The sequence below is a fragment of the Perna viridis genome, chromosome 7 (assembly GCF_037379345.1).
Source record: "Perna viridis isolate PV_CMFRI_1.1 ecotype Kerala chromosome 7, ASM3737934v1, whole genome shotgun sequence".
Classification (NCBI taxonomy): domain Eukaryota; kingdom Metazoa; phylum Mollusca; class Bivalvia; order Mytilida; family Mytilidae; genus Perna; species Perna viridis.
The window spans coordinates 19,752,614-19,772,913 of record NC_142451.1 but is presented as its reverse complement, the minus strand read 5'-3'; the positions used below and the strand labels follow the sequence as shown (position 1 = coordinate 19,772,913).

Genomic DNA, 20,300 nt, shown 5'->3' with positions numbered 1-20,300 from the left:
GCGTTCGCAAATATCACCTGACTATGAAAGTATTTATCAGCTATAAGATGTTTGTATTTTGATAAAATATTTCTGTTTGTCTATGAACGTATGATCATATGAGTATTGATGACATCATTCAACATAGATATTGTGAAATAGTCTCGACCATTATATATGTAAATTTTGTAGCGCGATTGAATTAAACGGTATCCAGTCTTACATTATGCGACCTTTAATAGTTTTGCTGATTTTAACATTAACTTCCTGCCAAACTTTGGCTCGTTCCGTAAACTCAACATATTCACCAGCAAGTGTAACGCGTGAAAGTTCAACAAAAAATATACTAGCCGCATCACACACAAAACCACTTCCGACGAATGCGTTTGAGTATGAGTTTATGTTAGACAAAGAAGGTAATTATTGGCTTTTTTGGAATGTTTCCGATCAAAATATAACTTTCGAGGTGCATGTTAGAACTAGGGGCTATGTTGGCTTTGGATTGACGTCTAATGGGAAGATGTTTCCGTCGGATGTCGTCGTCGGCTGGGTGAAACCTGATGGATCAGTTTATTTTCATGTAAGACTTGAGTTATGGTACTTATTAATTTATTTAATTGGGAACTTTATATCAACTAATGAAAAAAATATATAGATATTTCGACAAGAAAATGAACTATAAAAGATCGTCAGGAAAGAAACGAAGAAAAAAAGAACAGTTGTGCATTGAAACTGAAAAAAATGGCGCCTGAAATGAGAAGATATGTTAGATACGTTTAAACAAAAGAACCCAACATGTCTATTGTACACCCTTTATTTGCTGAAAATTAACATTTAAATTCATGTTAAGCCATTTTTTTATTAATAATAATTAATTATAATAAGAATAAAAACATTTAAGATGTGACCCTTTCTTTGATTCTACTGCAGGATTTATGTTCACTGTATAATTTTTTACGCAGGATTGCCACACTGTCGGTCATTCAACACCTGTTATTGATAAAAGCCAAGATTGGTATCTACTGAATGGACAGGAAACCGACTTTGGCACTGTGTTGACATTTACCAGAAAGCTGGACACTTGCGATGAAGATGATGCTGTAATTACTGTAAGTCCACGTGTTTTATGTTTGTTTGTTTACATTTTGTTGTTTGTTTATTATTATTTTTGTTTTGCATTTTTTGGTCGCTGTTTTACTTGGCATTATAGCAATATACACCGTCTAAAATTCTTTCCAGTATGATTTTTTCAGAATTAATTTGTCTATGGCGTATGATGCAAGAAACTTGAATTAATTCTAGAATTTTGTTGTTGTATCGAAATGAGGATGTGAGATGGGGAACATTTGTCTTCTTATACTTTCAATCATTGATATATTTGAGTAAAATTCTTCATAAAAATCAGACAGAAAGGGGTTCATATATATATAAATAACCCTGGAATTCTCTTCTTTATATCAACCAGTTACAGACCGCTAAACAAGTCTCTAAGTTAGTTTGTCATCTGGCTGTTGCACTTTCGAGATAAACATTAAATAGATTGTGTATGAAATTGTCACTTTCCAAGAGAAATCGTTCCTGATTTGGTCTCAGATAGTTGATTTTAGTGGGAGATGAATGTAAAATTTTCTCAAAATACAAATCTTAATAAAGAAAGGACTATTAAATTTAGAACATGTAGACCAAAAAAGCATCAAACTATTTGGTAGGTTTTTCTTCACCATGGAAACCTCTGCCAATTGGGAGATTGGACAGGTACTTTTAAAAGTATTAAAAGTCGTACAGTTACCAGTTCGCAATCTTGATATAAAACACTGATAAAAACTAAAACTTATTTTGTCTACGAGTCTTCAATATCTAAGGAATCATTGCCTTGAACTATTGTAAAACATATAAGGCTTGAAGAGTAGTCTCCCAGAAGTATAATTGTTATTGAATTTATTTCTCCGATTACGATCATTGAATTTATAGAATAACTAACTATAATGTAATGATTCAGTAAAAATTGAACTTGCTGTGCTTACAATTTTCACTATTTGTTTTTAAAAAGTGATCAATTTCATGGCATTTTTAACGATTGTCTCCAGCCCTCACGAAACTAGTTGTAAATTCCTTTAATTTAAGGAAAGCATATTTCTGTCACTTACAACTTCTTTTACATTTTTACAGGATAATACCATTAAAGCCATATACTCCTACCATCCAGACGACCCAGACTCGCTACAAGGGATGCAGTGGCATGGAGTAAAACGTCGTGGTTCCCAGAGTTTGATGTTTTTGTCATCTGGAAAGTCTGACATCCCTCTGCCGGATAAAATACTCAATATAGATCTGATATCACAAAATGTAAGTTTAACACGTGAAAGATGGATATCTTCAATTTGAATCTGATGGCGTATTTGACGATTTGAATATCATCATAATGTAACAACACTAATTTCAGTAGCAAACTTCTTTGTCTCATCACAATGAAGTGTCATTGGCGGCAATTTCTTGACAAAATATTCAAATTCATGCTTATCTTAACTCATACTGATTTTGTGTTAATTGTAGTTCCATGTCCCAATGGTTGATACCAGGTACCAATGTACAATCCACAAAATACCACCAATGAACAAGAAGCATCACATGATTAGGGTACGTATCATTGATAAGAAAAAAAAAAAAACAGTTGAAAGATAGTTTCTGCTTCTGCATTTTTTATTTATGAGTAAAGCAACATGCTATCATCTTATTTGTTTTTATACATACACATTTCAACATAAAGTGGCTAGGTAACTCGTAAAGATTAACATATATAACAAATAACAAAAAATTAAAAAGTAAATATTAATCTATTTTTAGTATGAACCATTTATACAGAAAGAAAATATTGATTATGTCCACCACATTGTTATCTCAACATGCCCGTATGCAACTGAGGATGACGTGGGAACCTCTTATGAGTGTTACGCCGATTCTGCACCAAGACGCCTTATGGGATGTAGCGACGTCGTAGTAGCTTGGGCTGTCGGAGGAATGGTGAGTCTTTGAAAATAATCTCTAATTGTCGTCTTCTTAATTTTCTTTTTCGAATAAATGTTTAGCAGGAAAAAAAAACTGTTTATGAAAGATTAAGAATACACTGGAAATGCAGCACACTGACAACTGTTTTAAACTACAATACAGATCAAATCTGTTCTTTTTTTAGAATTGACCCTGAAGCTTCGGAGTAATCCGAATAAAAACAAATCAAAGTCTGTTTTGTGATGTCATCAGTAAAGCATTTATTATAAGTTTTAATTCGGACGTATTTTATTTCTATAGGCGTATAATTTGCCTGAACATGTAGGATATGCCTTTGGTGATACTGACAGTCCTAAGTACCTAAAACTTGAAATTCACTACAACAATCCAACGTTAAAATCAGGTATAAGAACGAACATTATAACATGATAAAATTCTTATTAAAGTAATTGACCAAAAACGAAGGATATATGTGTGTCTATCTATCAATGAAATGTAAACAAAAATGAAAATAAAACAGGACATAAAACTAAAAAATATAAGAATCTTAAAAATTACTTCTCAGATCTCTTGATTTTATGTCAAATTTTCTGTATGCAAAAAGTGAAATGTTTTTGAAGTTTTATATAAGGTTTTAATCATCAGCATTTCATGAGTGTCTTAAAAGTTTTAATCTCATTGTGAATTGTCAACTGAACTTCTTAAGACATTTCGTCAGTTAATGGTCTTTTAATCAAAGGAACACCAACCTTATTGTCTGAAGTATGCTCTAGTATCGATATATAACTTTTAACGAGTTATTTTGACCTTTGATTTAACTAAAACTGAGTAAATTTCTTTATTACCTAGTTTAAGACTATATAATTGGTGAAGCATCGACATAGTAAAGTCGAACAGGTTCCTTTTTCGATTATTTCAGATATAGTTGATAATTCAGGGATGAGGATGATTCTGACACCAAATCTACGTCAACACGACGCAGGTGGACTAACCGTCGGGGTCAATGTTGATCCAGAACATTTTATTCCTCCATTCCTGAAGAATTTCCTGTCTACAGGATTTTGTAGTTCCGAATGTACTGAGAGGGTTAGTAATTAAGATTGACTGTAAAAAGTCCTTTTTTCTATGACCGTGATAATACTATCGAACATGTAACTCTCTTTAGTTTTTATAAAAAACCTTTGCGCCATATCGCATGCTCTTTAAAAGTATTGAATCATTACAATTACTATATGCAAAAAAAAAACAAAAAAACAAAAAAAAAAACATCTTTTTACTTTTTTTATTGGATAGGGTCTGCCTCAATCTGGTCTAAAGATATTTGGTCTTTTGCAACATGCCCATCTTCTAGGAGCCGGTATTAGAACAAGACATATCCGAAACGGTACAGAATTACCGCCTATAGCAGAGGATGATCATTATGACTTCGACTATCAGGATGTTCGTGCCCTCAAAGAAGAGAGAAAAGTCGAACCTGTAAGTATAAATACAATTTATTTAATTTGATTGTTTATTTATCATCGGGGCAAGACATCTTTTCCATAAACTTGGTACTGTACGGCATCGAACTAACGTCGATCCACACTCCGTAATTCAAATAATCTAATTAAGACTATGATGAAGTGACAAATTTTAGTCTTGACTTTAATCAATTAGAATTTAAATGGTAAGGATTGTTTTAATATTTAGACCATATTATGCTCAAGGTACTTTACCCTCTGCTGATTCTCTTCCTGTGCCCATTTTCACAATTTTGGAGGAAACGTATCTAGTCATATAAAACAAAATGATAGATTTCGAATCTATTTTAAAATCCAAAAATGGAAACCGAGTTAAATAACGGCGTGATGCAAGACTCTTATGCAATCTTGATTCGACGATTTGTATGAATTTGTCGTTGTATTTTTACAGGGTGATAGTTTTATTGTTGAGTGTACCTATGACTCATCGAGAAGAAACAAACCTACATTGGTAAGTTCTAATTAATTCCAAATTGATGTCCTATTCATTGACATTAGTCAAGAAGTTAAATATTTTTAAAAAGTTCTTGTCACATAAAAATGAATTTTTGGACATACTGTACTACTAGATAAAAGTAATACGGATAAGGATGATATGACAAGTATTCATTTTATATATAAATTAGAGGGCTTCAGAATTAAATTTAGATCACAGTATGGAGGCTTGGTATTGACCACATCAAATTTAGTAGACTATTAAAAGAGCAATGATATACAATATCCAATACAACTCCACAACACAGACTTATATTTGAATTGTTGTAATTGGTAGAATCACTTAAATACATGTATTTCAGGGTGGCCTGTCAACACAGGAAGAAATGTGTGTGTCATTCTTGTACTATTATCCAAAAACGCCAATGTCGGTGTGTATTAGTAAACCAAGATATGAACAAATAGCTGGAGACGCAACTGAGGCGACAAAACATCTGCAAGGATGGAATTGGAAAGATCCCAACGTACAGCACATGTTCCAGGAACTGGTGAACAATTCCACTCATCGCATTTTATGTAATGGTCCGAAAAGTTATGAGGTTTGTATGAATATAAATATTGTGAAATACAAAATACCACTCATATCAATATTGTAAATTTCCTTATGTTGTACAGGGGATTCAATGAGTAACCACCCATTATCAGCATTAGAACCAAATACTTTGGAATATCTGGATCAAAATACGAATTGTATACAAGAAGTACTCAAAACCGAGTAAAAAGATCGAAATAGGAAGATTAATACAGAAGTTCTACCCCGTGAAATAAGTAATGAAACCCCAGTGTATAAAGGTTCTCGAATTTTGTAATACTGCAAATATGTTGTAGTCAGACACAGAAAACATAAGTAAAGTATTACCTCTTATGTCCAGAGTGATGTAGTGCAAAATAATCCGTTGGATTTATGGAAAACAAACAGAATAAATCCAATTGAATCCAATTGGTCTGAATAAAACCATTTCCCGGAGAACGAAACTTGCTGCTAAATTTAATACATACAATCTGTTTTATTTGTAGTTCCACAAAAACAATGGATTGGTGGAGTACCCAGCAATTTCATATCAAAAGCCAACTCGTGATTGTCCGACTCAGAACTAGTACCTCCCATATTATTGTAGCAAAAAGAACAGTTTAAAATAGAATTTAGTGGGAAATAGATGCTGAATAAACACTATTTCAACAAAGAGTAGAAGATTTATATTGTCATACAAGTAATTGTTTGAAGGTCGGTCACTCATTACTACACAACTTACAACATGTGGGAAAAATTACAATGAAATACAACTCATGATATTGAACAATCTTCGAAACATTGAGAGATTTAGCTTCACAACATTTACAAACTGGTTAAAAGAGTGTTTCTTTACGAAAAAGATTTCTGCATAAAAACATTTCACAATGACAAATACATTTTTCGGAAGCGTTCTTAATTTGCACACATATTTTGTACCTCTGAAACATTTGAATAGTTAGTTATTTGTTGTTTATGTCATTTAAAGACAAAGACATTACCAAACAAATAATTACAAAAAAAAAAATTAAATCATACAGCCATGAAATCGACCACAGGGATAGATTTACTAATGATTTCCCGTCGACCAATAATCTTCTAATGTGTAATTATGTGAGTATTTGTGGGTATTCTAACAACTAATACTGTATGTGAAGATTTCATATCAACTTCTCAACAGAACAAAAACAGAAAAAAACAACAGTTAATATTTTATATCCGAGTTGATTCAATGAAGCGCAAAATAGGTGCACAAATAAACACATTTACGTTTTTCATGTATACTAATGTACAAGATAAGCTTGTCTGAGTATTCACATAGACAGACAGTACGTTCCTATGTCCGGGCGCAATTTTGTCCGGTTTAATTTTTACTAATATCACGCTATAACGTATTGCTTGGTAACAACAATTCCGGTTGTTGATGATACAAAAGTGAGCACTAGTATTCAATCGGGTACAAGCTTAATGTATAAAGCAGCGGGGAATAAGGTGTAGATATCAGTCCACGAATCATTTATTTAAACTGACTCAGTGAACTAGTATTAACATCTATTGAAAGTGCTGACATCAATACAGAAGACTAACAGGTGTTTAACCGCGGAAGAAAGAATCATTTTATGGGTACCTTTTTTTTTGGGGGGGGGGGAGGGTGTTAATCTTACATAAAAGACTCATATTAACCTTTTAATCAAATTTGTGTATACTACCTTATGGAATTTCTATTCATTGTGAATATTTTATTTGTATATGTTATTTTGTTTATTATACCCATTTTTTCGATTCATTCCATCGTAAATTTTGACTTATATTAAAATAAATCAAAACGAAAAATAACAAGTCAATAGAAATTAGAGGAATTAAGAAGAATTGCCATTCATCCGATGACCCAAGCTACGACGACGTTGCTACATCCTATCAGTCGCTGTATTGTGGACTTTTAGGTTTCTACGTCATTTTCAATTCAGAATTGTTGAGACCACAATCCGAAGGACATAATCTATATTTTTTTACTGTATAAATGGTTCATTCTAAAAAAATCAATTTTCTTTTGTAGATTGCTTTATTAAATGCCTGTTTTAATTTTATGAATTATTTTGTCATTCAAACTATAAAGAAGTATACAGTAAAACTAATACATAAGTATCGGTTAGATATTCAGAGAAAAAGGTGGCAAACCTCGATATTGTTTTTAACACTCTAATGTACATTTTAGTTATATCTTGCGGGTGCATTGAAAACATCAAAAGTAAAGGAAATCTTTCAAGTCAATAAAACGATAATGTAAATGTAATACGTTTATAAAATACAAAAATACCAATCATGTTTATTGCAAATTTCGAAATACTGTACACGTGTTGCAAGTTGTAACCTCTTATCAGCAGCATTACTATGAAGTATATAGGAAGGTCTCAATTAAAAAAAATGTATAAAAGAAGTACTCAAAACCAAAATTATCGAAATAGGAAGCCAAATCCATCATTGAGAGGTTCTACGATGTGCAATACAAGAAATGTTAGAAAACATTCCAACAGTCTTGGCCATCGCCACCATAAATCACCTCAGATGCATGATATCTCAATAGACGGTATTGTTCTTTTCATACAAAAATCTCCTGGACTTCATCATATTCGAACCATACTCTACCACATACCTCTCACTTTACTGCACTATCTTTACAAAACAAGTTTTGACACTCAAGTTTTTGAACCTACCTCATCATACAACCAACTTATGATGATTATTTTGAATATTTGTTATCACAAACTCTTTAAAACAGCTTGTATTAAACGTCCATTTCTTCAACGACTGTCTGTCAACAAATTTTAAAATGCAATTAAACTGGATAATATCACCAATCATAGAAATGTCACAAACAAAATTCTGCGTGTTTCAAAGGCAAATTCTTACCGAGTATTGTATATTTCTTAACTTAACTAATTGCATTTTGCATTTTTGACTACGAAAGGGTATTGAAAGACCTCAAGATTGAGGACTTCAAGGCTAAACCACCTGACTGTTCTTGTCTTCAAATATAGGCCTTCCGGTCACGACATTACGGGAGATTTAAACATCATAAAAAACGAATCTTTCCGTAAAGTCCTTGTTAAAGATCGCAAATACCGTGAAAGACGCTCCATGAATTGGAACTATAACCTTAAATACATATGGTTGCTGTAGATGACTATGCAAGAAAAGGGATAAAACGAGAATAAGAAGACCGTGATTCGCTGTCAGAATGGTTAAAAGCTGAGGGGTCCTTAATCTTGAAATGTATGAGAGTTCTAACTAAGCCAAGGAGTGTCAATTTTACATCAGTTTTCAACTATCTCGATGTAACCAAAACATTAGTTACCGAACATGACAAAAATGTTGTCGTACCAGAAGACAAAGCCTAAAACAACATAGTTCTTTTCTGCAAGACGCATTATACATCATATGCTTATTTTATACAATACACAAATACCAATCATGTATATTGCAAATTTCGATATGTTGTACACGTATTTCAAGGAATAATCTCTCATCAGCAGCATTATAATCATGCATATTGAGGATCTTGGAGGTAGACGTAAGCAAATATCAGTTATAAGACCTATATTGCTACTAAACTCTCAAGAGGAGTGATAGTGGAAAACCCATAAATGCGTTTTTCCTCTTTTGGTATTTCTATAATCATGTACTGGATTCCAGAACTCCTAAATAATCCATACAAACAAAGTTGGATATGCAAAATATACTGCCAATCCTCTTAAGAACCTGTTAATTTCTATCCATACAGCTGTCACAGGGTGTCTTCAGTCTTAGCTGGACATTTATTACTTCTGTAGTGGCTTCAAGTCAACGTGGATTCTAAAATTTCGAAGACCTTATGGAAACCCTTAATGCTAGATTATTATCAGAATATAATAATATCAAAATCCTCCTATTTTTTAACCATATATACTATAATTCCCCATACACAGTTGAATTATTATACCGTTGAATCATTGTATTATTTCTGGAGAAGCACAACTGAATCATGCTTCTCCAAAAAAAGAAGACGGTACACCTACATGCAAACATGTAGTGTTTGGGAGAGATTTCTCGTACTTTGTACAAAAATACGATACCAAATCATTTTCATATACCGGAGATGTTATCGAAATGCTGGAATTTTTTATCGACAGCATATTTGTCCAGTGCGGTGGACGCGTCTTTCAACAGACGGTCGGCTTTCCAATGGGAACACATTGTGCTCTGCTACTCGCTGACGTATTCCTTTACACTTGTAATGCTGACTTCATAACTGATCTGATTAAAAAAGAAGGAACATCGTTTATAGCCAGATCCTTTTATCTCAGTTTCCACTATTAAGAGAATGTATTGTCTAGTTTCGGAGATTTTCTTTATTGCATTATTCCCAAAGAATGACAACAGACATTGTAGACACTAATAAGTCAGTCTTATATCTTTAATCTTGGCCTACACTTAGAGATCGATGGAAAAGGAAAACGCATGAAAACTATACGACAAATGACATGACTTTTCATTCAGTATTGTCAATTGTCCTTTCGTCTGTGGCAACATCCCTTCAGCACCTGCATATGTGTTGTCATAACACAACACAAGTTTTGCCAGAAAATTCCTTATCTAAGTAGTCTATGCCGTGCTAGACATATTACAACTAGGATTCTGGAATACAGTTACGTTGCTACAAGACTGAAGTCATCACTGCAAAAGTTTTATACCGTCATCATGAACTATTAAATCGTTTTGGAGTATCCATCTGCGCCATGAGAACCGATTTGTTTATCGTGTCAAAGTTTTCCTTTCCACTTTCTTCTACTACGGACGTGACATTTTATAAACACACGGTGGTTGTTTCTAGAAAAGCAGAGGACGCTTACCCTAACGATGCAAATGGTCCATGTTTTAAGTTTTTCTTTAGTGGAGCACAAGTTGCTCATTTACTTTCGCTTTTTGTACTTGTTATTTTGGTTGTATCATTGTCCTTGTGTGGGTATGTTTATAAATATAAACTAATGTTCTATGTTGTAGTGTTGTATTGGAAATTGTAAAGCCTTCTTCTATTGTTGCTTCATCAAACACAAGACCTTTTATTTCGAATAAAATACTATTCAATTAAGTCAGATAAGAAAATCAACACATTAAAACACCAAACGTCCAAAACTACAATCAAATGGGTATGTAATACATCGTTTACATGGTAACTATAACGTACGAAATGAAAAGTAATCATGCATCACGTGTTATGGGACACTTCGAATGTCGACTTTCAAATACTGTCATATAAATGTTAAAAACAAATATTTTGGTATACATTTGATATGAAATCAAACCTATTGTAATCACTGATAGTCCCATACCATAACCACAAAGTCCAATGATTTAACACTATTACTACTGTATGATATATGTTCGGTGGAAATTTTTTTGACAATGACCAATGATAAATGGTAAAGCATTATTTTATTTTTATAATTATTATTTATTTTTCTGGCTCCTATTCGAAAGAAACCAATGACATTTTGAAAGGATTTATTTTTTATTAATGAACCAGTCATGGTACTGGTTTTGGCGATTACCACTTCCTACGGTTTTTCAATATCAAATAATGACTTCTTTTTGCAGTTTTGCTTTTATTTCAATTGAACGTATCTAGTAAACATTAACTAATGGATATAGTTTTTTCTAGAGAATGATAATTTTTATCGCCGGACTTTACCTAAGACATCAATAGGTGACTGACCTTAAGATCAAATTTACATCTATTTTAATCTGTTATTATCCAATATTAATTTGTCAAACACCAAAATATTTGCTCATTTCTGGACTTTAATGAAAACAAATGATGTCAGAACGCGCTGCCAAGAGCGTAAATGTGTGGCAAGCGAATGTGCTTTGTGGGTTAGGCTTTCTTACCATGCTGACGGTTGGTTATATTGTGGCTAAGATGGGAAAACCAAGCAGAGTAAAATCGAATGTACCTTTCTGGTTATGGAGGAATATTCTTATTTCATTTCTACATGCTGTTGTTGTCGGTGTATGGAACATTTTATGGTGAGTAGGAGATAATTTATATCTACATATTTACACTGGACGTATTGGATACTTTAATTCTTTTTAAAAACCAAAATTAAATTTGCTTATGTTGTAAGTGCTTTTTTGTACGGTGAAATCTGTCTTAACAGAATCCATTTGGGAGCGACCAATTTGTTCATGGAGGTTTAAAATGAGCTGAAATTAATAATGAATTTCTAAAGACGTCTGGTTAACAGGTAACTGACTTCGTAATGGTTCGGTCTATACAGGTATCGTAGTATATTGTCACAATTCTTGACATTATTGACTAACCTTCAAATATTAGCCTAAATATGATTAAAACTGCAAATACAAAATACAAAATACAAAAGTACGACAATACGGGATTTAGCTGTCCTATACGGGATTTAGCCGGCCAATACGAATACGGCTTGTACCAGTTAATATGTCATATTGGCATTGGGCAATATGCCCTATTGGACTAGTTAATCAATAAAAGTATATTTGCTTAGATTTTCCATACTGGCTGAGTTATTGAGACTCTGCCAGCGATATTGGACTTTGGCTACACCCGACTTAATAATTTAAGCCATTAGAAAAAAAAACATCGTACATGACCAAGTATTCATAATTATGAATGCATAACGAGTTTCAATCTAATGTCATTTACAAAAGTAGGTATGCTTATAAAATTACTATGTATGATTATTTTCAGCATATTGTGGTATCCAGAATTATTTAAGGACCGAATACTATTTGCCAATAACTTTATTTATTTAATGACTCCATTTTCTATGGGTGAGTATCCGTAATTTTACAAATATGTTTAAATAAGAAGTTCTGTCACAAATTCTGTTATAATTATTTTCAAAATTATCGTCCCGAATTAACTTTTTAGAATTAGAAATGAAATTTGTTCAGAGTGTTCATCGCTTAGCAACAGTAACAGCTTAATAAAGAAACTTGTTACGCCGTTTGCTTATCTATAGGTACATTTAGCAAAATCGTTCTAAACCACCATTTGTAGACATTCAAATAATAAAAAAAAACACCATTTTCCCCAAACTACCAGATTAAGTCAACCTATTAATTTGTACGGTTAATGTCACTGTTTTATATGTTGCTTTTAGATAGAGTATTCATTTCTGGAAAAATATTACTGCACGATATAAAGCGATTATATAACATTATCGATAGATGTCGACTGAATGTACATGTACCAGCTGTACCTTTTTATCAAAACTTGGTAAAAGCTGTTCGAGATAAAATCGTATGTTGTTTTTGTTATATCTGACCTGGGCATTGTTTCAAAAAGCACTATTAACCGGATTTACGTACACGTAAATTTCGAACAAAGCCATGGGAATTACGTACATATACGTCTTACGTAAGCTTTGTGAAACGACGCCATTAAAAACACATCATATAAAAATAACAATGTACTTATTTTGAAATTTCAATATTTAATCAGTTACAATATTTCTGGTAGCACAAGTCAATTAATTTTTTAATTTTTAGTAAATTTTACGGATGTAGAACCCAATACACTTAATAAACATTAGAAGTACTATATATTTGTTTTAGGTTACTTTATGTACGACTTCTATGATATGATCAGGAATAAAATTGTACTGAAATATTGGCAAATGACTGTTCACCATTTATTTGTAAGTTGTATAACATAATATATCTAAGTTTGTCGGACATATGATAAAGCTTTGGGGAATTCCTTGCCCGTATTCCCTTTATTTGTTTACTTTTTTATGTTACATTCAATGACGGAGAGAAGGCAATCCTTTCCAATGTTTATTTACATATAATAATCAAAGATAAACTAAAACTAAACTAACTTAAAGATAATGTACATTCGATATAGCGAAGACCTATATTGTGATTCAGAGACATTTTCTACCATAGTGCTATTAGAAACATACTCAACGGTTTTCTAATATTGTCGGTTGATTTGTTTATAAATCTAGGTATAGTAATTCAAATTGCCATCAATGATTACTTTTTTTGTCATCCCTAAAGTTACCTTTCCTTGCATTACATTTTTAAAAACTTTTCCTAGTAGGCACATGATAACCATGTAGCCACCTACGATATAAATAAGCAAATTAACAACTTTTATTTGTCTTTTAAGGAGGTAGATCTAGAAAAAGGGACATAACTCTTGTAAATCATATTAACGTATGTACTCTGCATATTATATCAATGTCAAGTAAGCATCAAAGTAACAAGGATTGATTTCATTCTGTTTCAAATAAAAGCTTGATAGACTTTGGTGGAATTGAATATTATACAAACATATCACTGATTTCAAGAGTTATGTCCCTTACCCTAGGTCTACCTCCTTAAAAACATTTACAAAGCGTCGAATAAAAGTGTGCCTTTTATGTGCACATGTGTTTTTTTATCTACACGCGTAATTATGTAATATCTGCAAACGTAAGCACGCTGAGGCATGATTTAACAGCTTGTTCTATATATATAACATATTTTCATGTTTAAGAACCAGTCCATATAAAATTAAGACACTGTACCATGGTGTAAAAAACACCAAGCAAACGATACTTTTTCAGAACACATACATGTGATCCGTAACTGTTTCTGAACAAGAAATGAAACTAAATTCGTTGGGTTTTGAAATGCATGAATAACCTTCTGTCTGATTCTTATGAAGACTGCTACTTAAATCATATAACAAGATTTATTTTCCAATTTGTAATTATTCACTTGGTAATATTTACGCTATGATTTTAGTGTTATTTGTTAATTGACAATAGAAAATGATCGACAAAGCCCTGCTTTCTCTCCCTCCTCTCAAATTCTGGGCTTAAACAAAGTGTTTTGAAATTGTTTTCAATACAGTACAAAGGTAAGACTCATTTGCAGATAACGGTTTTTTTTCATGACGACTATCTAAAGCATTGTATACGATTTATAATTATGCAACTTTAATCAAAAGTTCTTCTCTTTCAGTTGATAATGGCCATGTCTTACAACTGGACTAATAAAACATGTATTCCTTACTGCGTTATAGTGATGATGGCAGAAATTAATAGTATATTCCTTCACATGAGAAAACTTCTTCAGTTTTTTAACGTTAGATTTAATTCCTTAGTGTACCGATCTGTATCGGCGATGAATTTGTTTACTTTCATTGTTTGTCGCATTATACCCCAGTTTTACACGCTCATTGCTTTTAACATCGAAAGACATCGAGTGACAACTGTTCAGTATTGGTTGTTAGCTTTAACTTTTCCTATTGGGATTTTATTGAATATTGATCTATTTTGGAAACTGTTAAAATCAGATGTTTTGAGGTATTTAACACCAAAACGTAATATGTAGTATGACAAGTTTGATAAAGGTTGTAAATAAACATATCTAAAGATTTAGACCATGTGTTTTTAATAGATTTGAATACTTATACCTATATAGAGCTTGCTATTTATAACGTTTTGTTACTTGAAACGGTTTCGTCGAAACTTATCATTTCATTTAGTATTTGGTTTTGTACACATTATTTACATGAACATTTATTGATAACGCGATGTATGGCACGCGACAGTAACAATTAATCGATGAACTCAGTGCAAAATATAAAATAATTATCCGATAAACCTAGTTTATCCCAAACAACCTATAGTTTATAATTGACAATGATCATTATAATTATATTTGTCTTTATGTAAGAGATCGCCAATATGAGTTTTGCAAATTGCGAATAGTATTCCCACTAATCTTATGGTTTAAACATTTTTTTCACTAAACAGGAAACTGTTCATGGGGATTGTCCTCCGTTTACCAGTATAAACAATTTTATTTAATTAGACATTTATTTAAACAACATTTCGTCCTATTTAAAGGAATTATTCACTTAATTAAATTTATTTGCTGCATTATTTTCCTTTCTAGTTTTAGAAGAACTACATTCTTACCAATCAATTTTCTAATAACAAAATTGATCTGATCGTTAAACCCAATTTCACGCTGGTAAATAGGGTTTAGCAGTTGTAAACCATAGTTTACGGATCATAAATCCAGTTTTTCGTTGTATTAGTGACTTAACATTTATAAACTAGATTTATCGACAAAAACTCAATTTATTGATTTTTTTGTTACTCTTACGTGTCATAGCACAACCTTCTCCGTAGTTGGCAAATCAAATGTATTAAATAGTAATATTGGAAACCAAGATTCGAGAAAAAATAAACGAAAATAACCCCAGAATAAAGACTAGACTGGGAGCACAGACACACACAAAAAGAACATAACATAATCAAAATACCACCTACAAAGAAACAAATGTAAATGAGCAAATGGAGCATGTATCAGTTGCTTTTTCTAGAAATAACTGCCTCAAAGTGCTCATAAGATGTCCAGGGTGAACACAAAAGGAAAAGAACATTATGATACGGTGAACAAATTGGTTCTCTTGGTACAGATGGAGACAATCCACGAGTTCATGATGACGACCATAAAAGGTCTCTAGTGTTAAATTCATTCTTGTAACAATAAAACACTGTCCAGAAGCCTAATCGTAAGTCCGCATAGTTACAACATAAGGTAAGAATTGTGATACGTGGATGCTGAAAGGCAGGGGCAACAGATAAAAGGAAAGTTGACAATATGAAATGAAAAGTCATCGAGTTTTACAAACCACATTAGGGAAAATCATCTTTTGGCTAAGAATCTGGAATTTAATGGGACAAAATTCTGTTACTGATAAGTACAATAATGTAGCATTGTTTAACCGGTTTCAGGTAAACGATAAAGTAAGGAAATCTTGACCGTCAGAAAGCAGATATTAAAAAATATCACAAATATTTATTCAAACAAAGACCCTTATCAGAAAATAATGGCGTTAGCATAACAATCATACGAATAATTACTAACGAAATGATATTGAAATCGAGCAAAATAAAACAATAGACGTACTTAAAATTATAAAATGCAAACCATGTATTCTATGTAATAACTGAACAAAACAATAAAAGATGATAGTCTTCAAAGGTGATAACAAATAATTGGTAAACTGCAACCAATGATTGAAATCAATAGTCATTGCATACCAGTGTGTTTGCATAGATACAACAATATTATAAACTGCCAGAAAGCAATCCCAATGTGTCAATTGCTTTATTAAATTGACGAATGTTTGCATAGAAATTTGTTAAAAGCAGTTTAGTCTTTCGTCTGTGAAGTCATATCTGAAGGTTGTAGACATGGCCTTTTCAACATCACATATTTTACCGCTTGTGCTATCTTTCATCCTTGGGGCAGTTCTGTGCAATGATTTATATAAGGATTTATTCACGAACTACCGGAAGGAGTTAGGTCCTACATGGAATCGACCTAATGAGAAATATTTCCTTATTTTCCAAACTTACCCTGCCGCATTGATTAGCTTCTCAGAGCGAGAGGAGAAGTTATCATTAACCGCCTTGATAACGTTGACCTGGACGGATCCTCGATTAATATGGAATCCATTGATTCATGATAATATTTCACACATAATTATTTCTTCTGACAATCTGTGGGTGCCGCATCTGTATCTTATAAACGGTATAGGTGAGCTCAAGCCTATGGGGTATGGATCAGCCTTTCCTGTTCACGTCTACATGAATGGCACAGTGATGTGGACCACTGGAGATATGTTTGAGACTATATGTCCACCTGATATGTCTTCATTTCCGTTTGATTCACACAGCTGTTACATTTATTTTGCCATGTTAGGATATTCAACGGGAAATTTAGAATTTATTTTACCACAAAAAAGACCAAACATGAAGTATTTTTGGGAGAGTACTGATTGGACAGTTGAAGACTCAAATCATTTTATTGTACAATCTCCTTTCATGTATACCTTGAGTATATTGATCAAGAGACACCCTGCATATTTTGTTGTTACTGTTATCATGCCAACGATTTTGTTTTCATTGATGAATCCTATAGTGTTTTTCTTACCTGTGGAATCTGGTGAACGAATTTCACTAGGAATGTCAATACTTTTGGCGTATGCCATATTTCTGACGATTGTGTCATCGACCATTCCAGACAAGGGTAATCCTATCTGTGCTATAATTCTTTTGTTAGTATGTAACATGTTCATTAGTGGAATCATTGTTGTGTTTACTATCGTAAGTTCACAATTTTACTACAGAGAAAATACTGATAATGTTAATATGAAGGTAAAGTATTTAGTCCAGAAAATAAACAAAAGAGTTAAAAAACGAAGATCACTTGGCGGTAATACCGATGATAAGACAACCGATGAAATATCGGGTCAGGATATTTCAAGCGCAATGGACCGTGGTTTTTGTGTCTTATCATATGTGTTTTTCATTATAAGCTTGGGAGGATATTTTTTCTTCATCTTGGCAAAATGAACTTCATATTCAAAGCGCAATAGAGACATGATCTGTATTGAATGTATTCTGGTTTAAAATGTGTTTTACTTCATGCACCTTGAATTGTAAGATCAATTATATTGCTATGTATATCAAATTGTATTTCACATAATCATGTTTTGGTGTTGCATTGTTGCATTTGACAAACAGTACCATTTCAAATAAGGTTTAAATGATTTATAGGTTTTTGTGTACCATTATAATTGCAACCAATTGATGCATTTGAAGTTGTTCAGTTTACTTTGAAATGTTTAAGAATTGTATGTTATATTCAACATGGAACTGTCTAAACTATGTATTTACTATTGAAAAGTATAATTACAATTACCTACTGATAGGAAAAAATTCATGCAAGAGAATAATGGAAAAACGAAGAGTCGATGGAAATAAAGTCCATTTTTTTCGAAATAACAAGTCAAAACATACAAATAACCCCAATGATCCGGACTTGGTTCTAGTATTTCTGATGAGAATGATAGCTGAAATCAGGTTTTACCGAGCACTAAATTTCCCGCTGTCATCACGGAAAATTGCAATACAAACAGGTAACAGAAAACTACCACCGAACAATGTTGAAAAGTTAAGTAACAGTATATACACACGAGGAGGAATGACCTGACCAGCGAAAGCTATATTTTTATAGCCTAGCTGGCCGAGTGGTCTAGGGCGCTAGACTTTGTGCAGGCGGTGTTGCCATAGATGTCAAAGCGGTACAAGTTCGAGTCCCGCGGAGGGAACGACCAAAATTTGCATCGTAAATTTGACAGTTCTAACATCGTTGGGAATTTTCAGATGTTTACATATTATCCCTGTATCAATTTGATCCGATGGAGCAGTGTAACGAATAGAGTCGTCCCATTCTGAGACGTTATATATATATAATTTAATTTCCTATTTGCTTTCATTATATAAGTGAAAAGTATTGGATGTGTTTATGCTATCTGTACACGTTTATTGAGAGCAAATTATTGTTGATCTTATCAAATTATTTGAATACAGTTTAAATTTCTTGTTTGTTTAATTTGAAATAAAATCGAGAAAATTGATAAAAATCGAACTATATCTAAAGTGGCTATATAAGTATCAGAAAGACGCATGAGAATTTATCCTGCAACTAAGCTTTCTACTTTACAAATAAAAGGTGTCAAATAACGCAAAGCTTTATTCTCCCACTGCAAAGGTTGCTGAAAAAAAACAATTTTGGACAAATTTCGCCTGTTTTTTTTAATGTTATTGCAGGATAAAAACAATACAAATATATGAACATTGCCGAAATATAATTATTTGTACTCATTTCGAATTTGAAACAGTCAGATTACCTCAGACAACCCTAGCAACCTGACTGTACCTTAAGTTCGTCAAAATATTTTATATTTTCTGGCAATATGCATGTATTTTATATATCTAAAGTAGTGGTCCTTGTAAGAATCATGCAAAACCTCTAAAATGTGATACACCTAAAAAAGGGCTAAATTTTAAATTTAGTTCTTTTATGGGTCAATATTATGAAATGTGTAATCATTCATTCCAATCTGTCTGCTCTTAAAAGATAATCAACATTGAATATCTAATAGATTCCTTTGGATTTGAGTGTCATTTACAGAAGTATCTCCCTTAATTTTGAAATGTACAATGCATTCTATATAATTTTTATCTCTAAAGAACACAGGTTATATGAAAAACCAAATGTTAATTTCTGTTTACTATTGCAATTCAAAGAAATTATCAAAATTAAAAATATGTAGGCTTTTTACCCATGAATTACATTTTGCATGATTCTTAGCTGGAGTACTTCTTAATTAGTTGGATTCCCGAAGCCACTCTATTTTGATTGGTATTGTATCCGGTTTGACTATCACTAAGACATTGATGTGAAAGAATGAGTGATTTCAATAAAAAGACACGAGTTATTAATTCAGTATTTAGAAATATCAAATATTTCACAATGAAAAGGTGGGAATTAAGTTACTTCAATGCAAAAATATGTCTTAAAGTACAGTAGTTTTTACTTGTATTAATCTTGAACTTGAGTACCTTTCCAACAAAGTTCAATACTTGTTTAGAAATTTGTGGCTAGGATTTACACCATATTTCATTGTATTTAGTTCGTTTCATTTTCTCTGATTAATTGTTCAGATCTTCTGTCCTGTTTTGACTACTGGTTTTACCGAATTTGAATTTGTGCTGCCATTTGTGTTGAGACGTACCGGAAATAATGAACCGTAATGGAAGTTGAGAGTTTTTAAAACCTGGTATAACCCATTTTTTCATTTGAAATACCTGTACCAAGTCAGAAGTATTGCTGTGGTGTCTAACTTTCCGATTTTT

At 32.4% G+C, this 20,300-nt stretch overlaps 3 protein-coding genes across 4 annotated transcripts; all 3 read left to right on the top strand.

Annotated features, from left to right (window-relative positions):
* Positions 1 to 160: 160 nt before the first annotated feature.
* LOC148611711 (DBH-like monooxygenase protein 1 homolog) lies at positions 161 to 6,198 on the top strand. Its single transcript, XM_088592529.1, has 11 exons — positions 161 to 559; positions 942 to 1,088; positions 2,149 to 2,325; positions 2,533 to 2,616; positions 2,824 to 3,000; positions 3,286 to 3,388; positions 3,905 to 4,071; positions 4,279 to 4,461; positions 4,897 to 4,956; positions 5,303 to 5,539; positions 6,018 to 6,198. The coding sequence occupies exons 1-11, from the start codon at positions 206 to 208 to the stop codon at positions 6,096 to 6,098; spliced, it is 1,770 nt and encodes a 589-aa protein (XP_088448655.1). The 5' UTR covers positions 161 to 205; the 3' UTR covers positions 6,099 to 6,198.
* Positions 6,199 to 8,468: 2,270 nt separating this feature from the next.
* On the top strand, positions 8,469 to 14,957 carry LOC148611710 (TLC domain-containing protein 2-like). Of its 2 annotated transcripts, XM_088592534.1 has the most exons (5): positions 8,469 to 11,574; positions 12,272 to 12,354; positions 12,687 to 12,826; positions 13,141 to 13,223; positions 14,539 to 14,595. In XM_088592534.1, exons 1-4 carry the CDS (start codon positions 11,363 to 11,365, stop codon positions 13,168 to 13,170), a joined length of 465 nt encoding a protein of 154 aa, XP_088448660.1. In that variant the 5' UTR covers positions 8,469 to 11,362; the 3' UTR covers positions 13,171 to 13,223; positions 14,539 to 14,595. The 2 variants fall into 2 exon arrangements, with proteins under 2 accessions (XP_088448660.1, XP_088448659.1); XM_088592533.1 differs by lacking the exon at positions 12,687 to 12,826 and having other exon boundaries at positions 8,473 to 11,574; positions 14,539 to 14,957.
* A 1,773-nt stretch (positions 14,958 to 16,730) lies between these two features.
* Positions 16,731 to 18,037, top strand: LOC148611709 (neuronal acetylcholine receptor subunit alpha-6-like). The gene has a single exon (XM_088595312.1). The coding sequence runs from the start codon at positions 16,788 to 16,790 to the stop codon at positions 17,949 to 17,951; it is 1,164 nt and encodes a 387-aa protein (XP_088451438.1). The 5' UTR covers positions 16,731 to 16,787; the 3' UTR covers positions 17,952 to 18,037.
* The last annotated feature ends 2,263 nt before the right edge of the window (positions 18,038 to 20,300 follow it).

Excerpts from the sequence above, each read along its gene's own strand:
- LOC148611711 (XM_088592529.1), top strand. The coding sequence starts at position 206 with ATGCGACCTTTAATAGTTTTGCTGATTTTAACATTAACTTCCTGCCAA. Across the intron at positions 1,089-2,148 it reads AAGATGATGCTGTAATTACT|GATAATACCATTAAAGCCAT; the intron begins GTAAGTCCACGT and ends ACATTTTTACAG. Across the intron at positions 4,072-4,278 it reads GTTCCGAATGTACTGAGAGG|GGTCTGCCTCAATCTGGTCT; the intron begins GTTAGTAATTAA and ends TTTATTGGATAG.
- LOC148611709 (XM_088595312.1), top strand. The coding sequence starts at position 16,788 with ATGGCCTTTTCAACATCACATATTTTACCGCTTGTGCTATCTTTCATC.
- LOC148611710 (XM_088592533.1), top strand. The coding sequence starts at position 11,363 with ATGATGTCAGAACGCGCTGCCAAGAGCGTAAATGTGTGGCAAGCGAAT. Across the intron at positions 12,355-13,140 it reads AATGACTCCATTTTCTATGG|GTTACTTTATGTACGACTTC; the intron begins GTGAGTATCCGT and ends TATTTGTTTTAG. Across the intron at positions 13,224-14,538 it reads TGACTGTTCACCATTTATTT|TTGATAATGGCCATGTCTTA; the intron begins GTAAGTTGTATA and ends CTTCTCTTTCAG.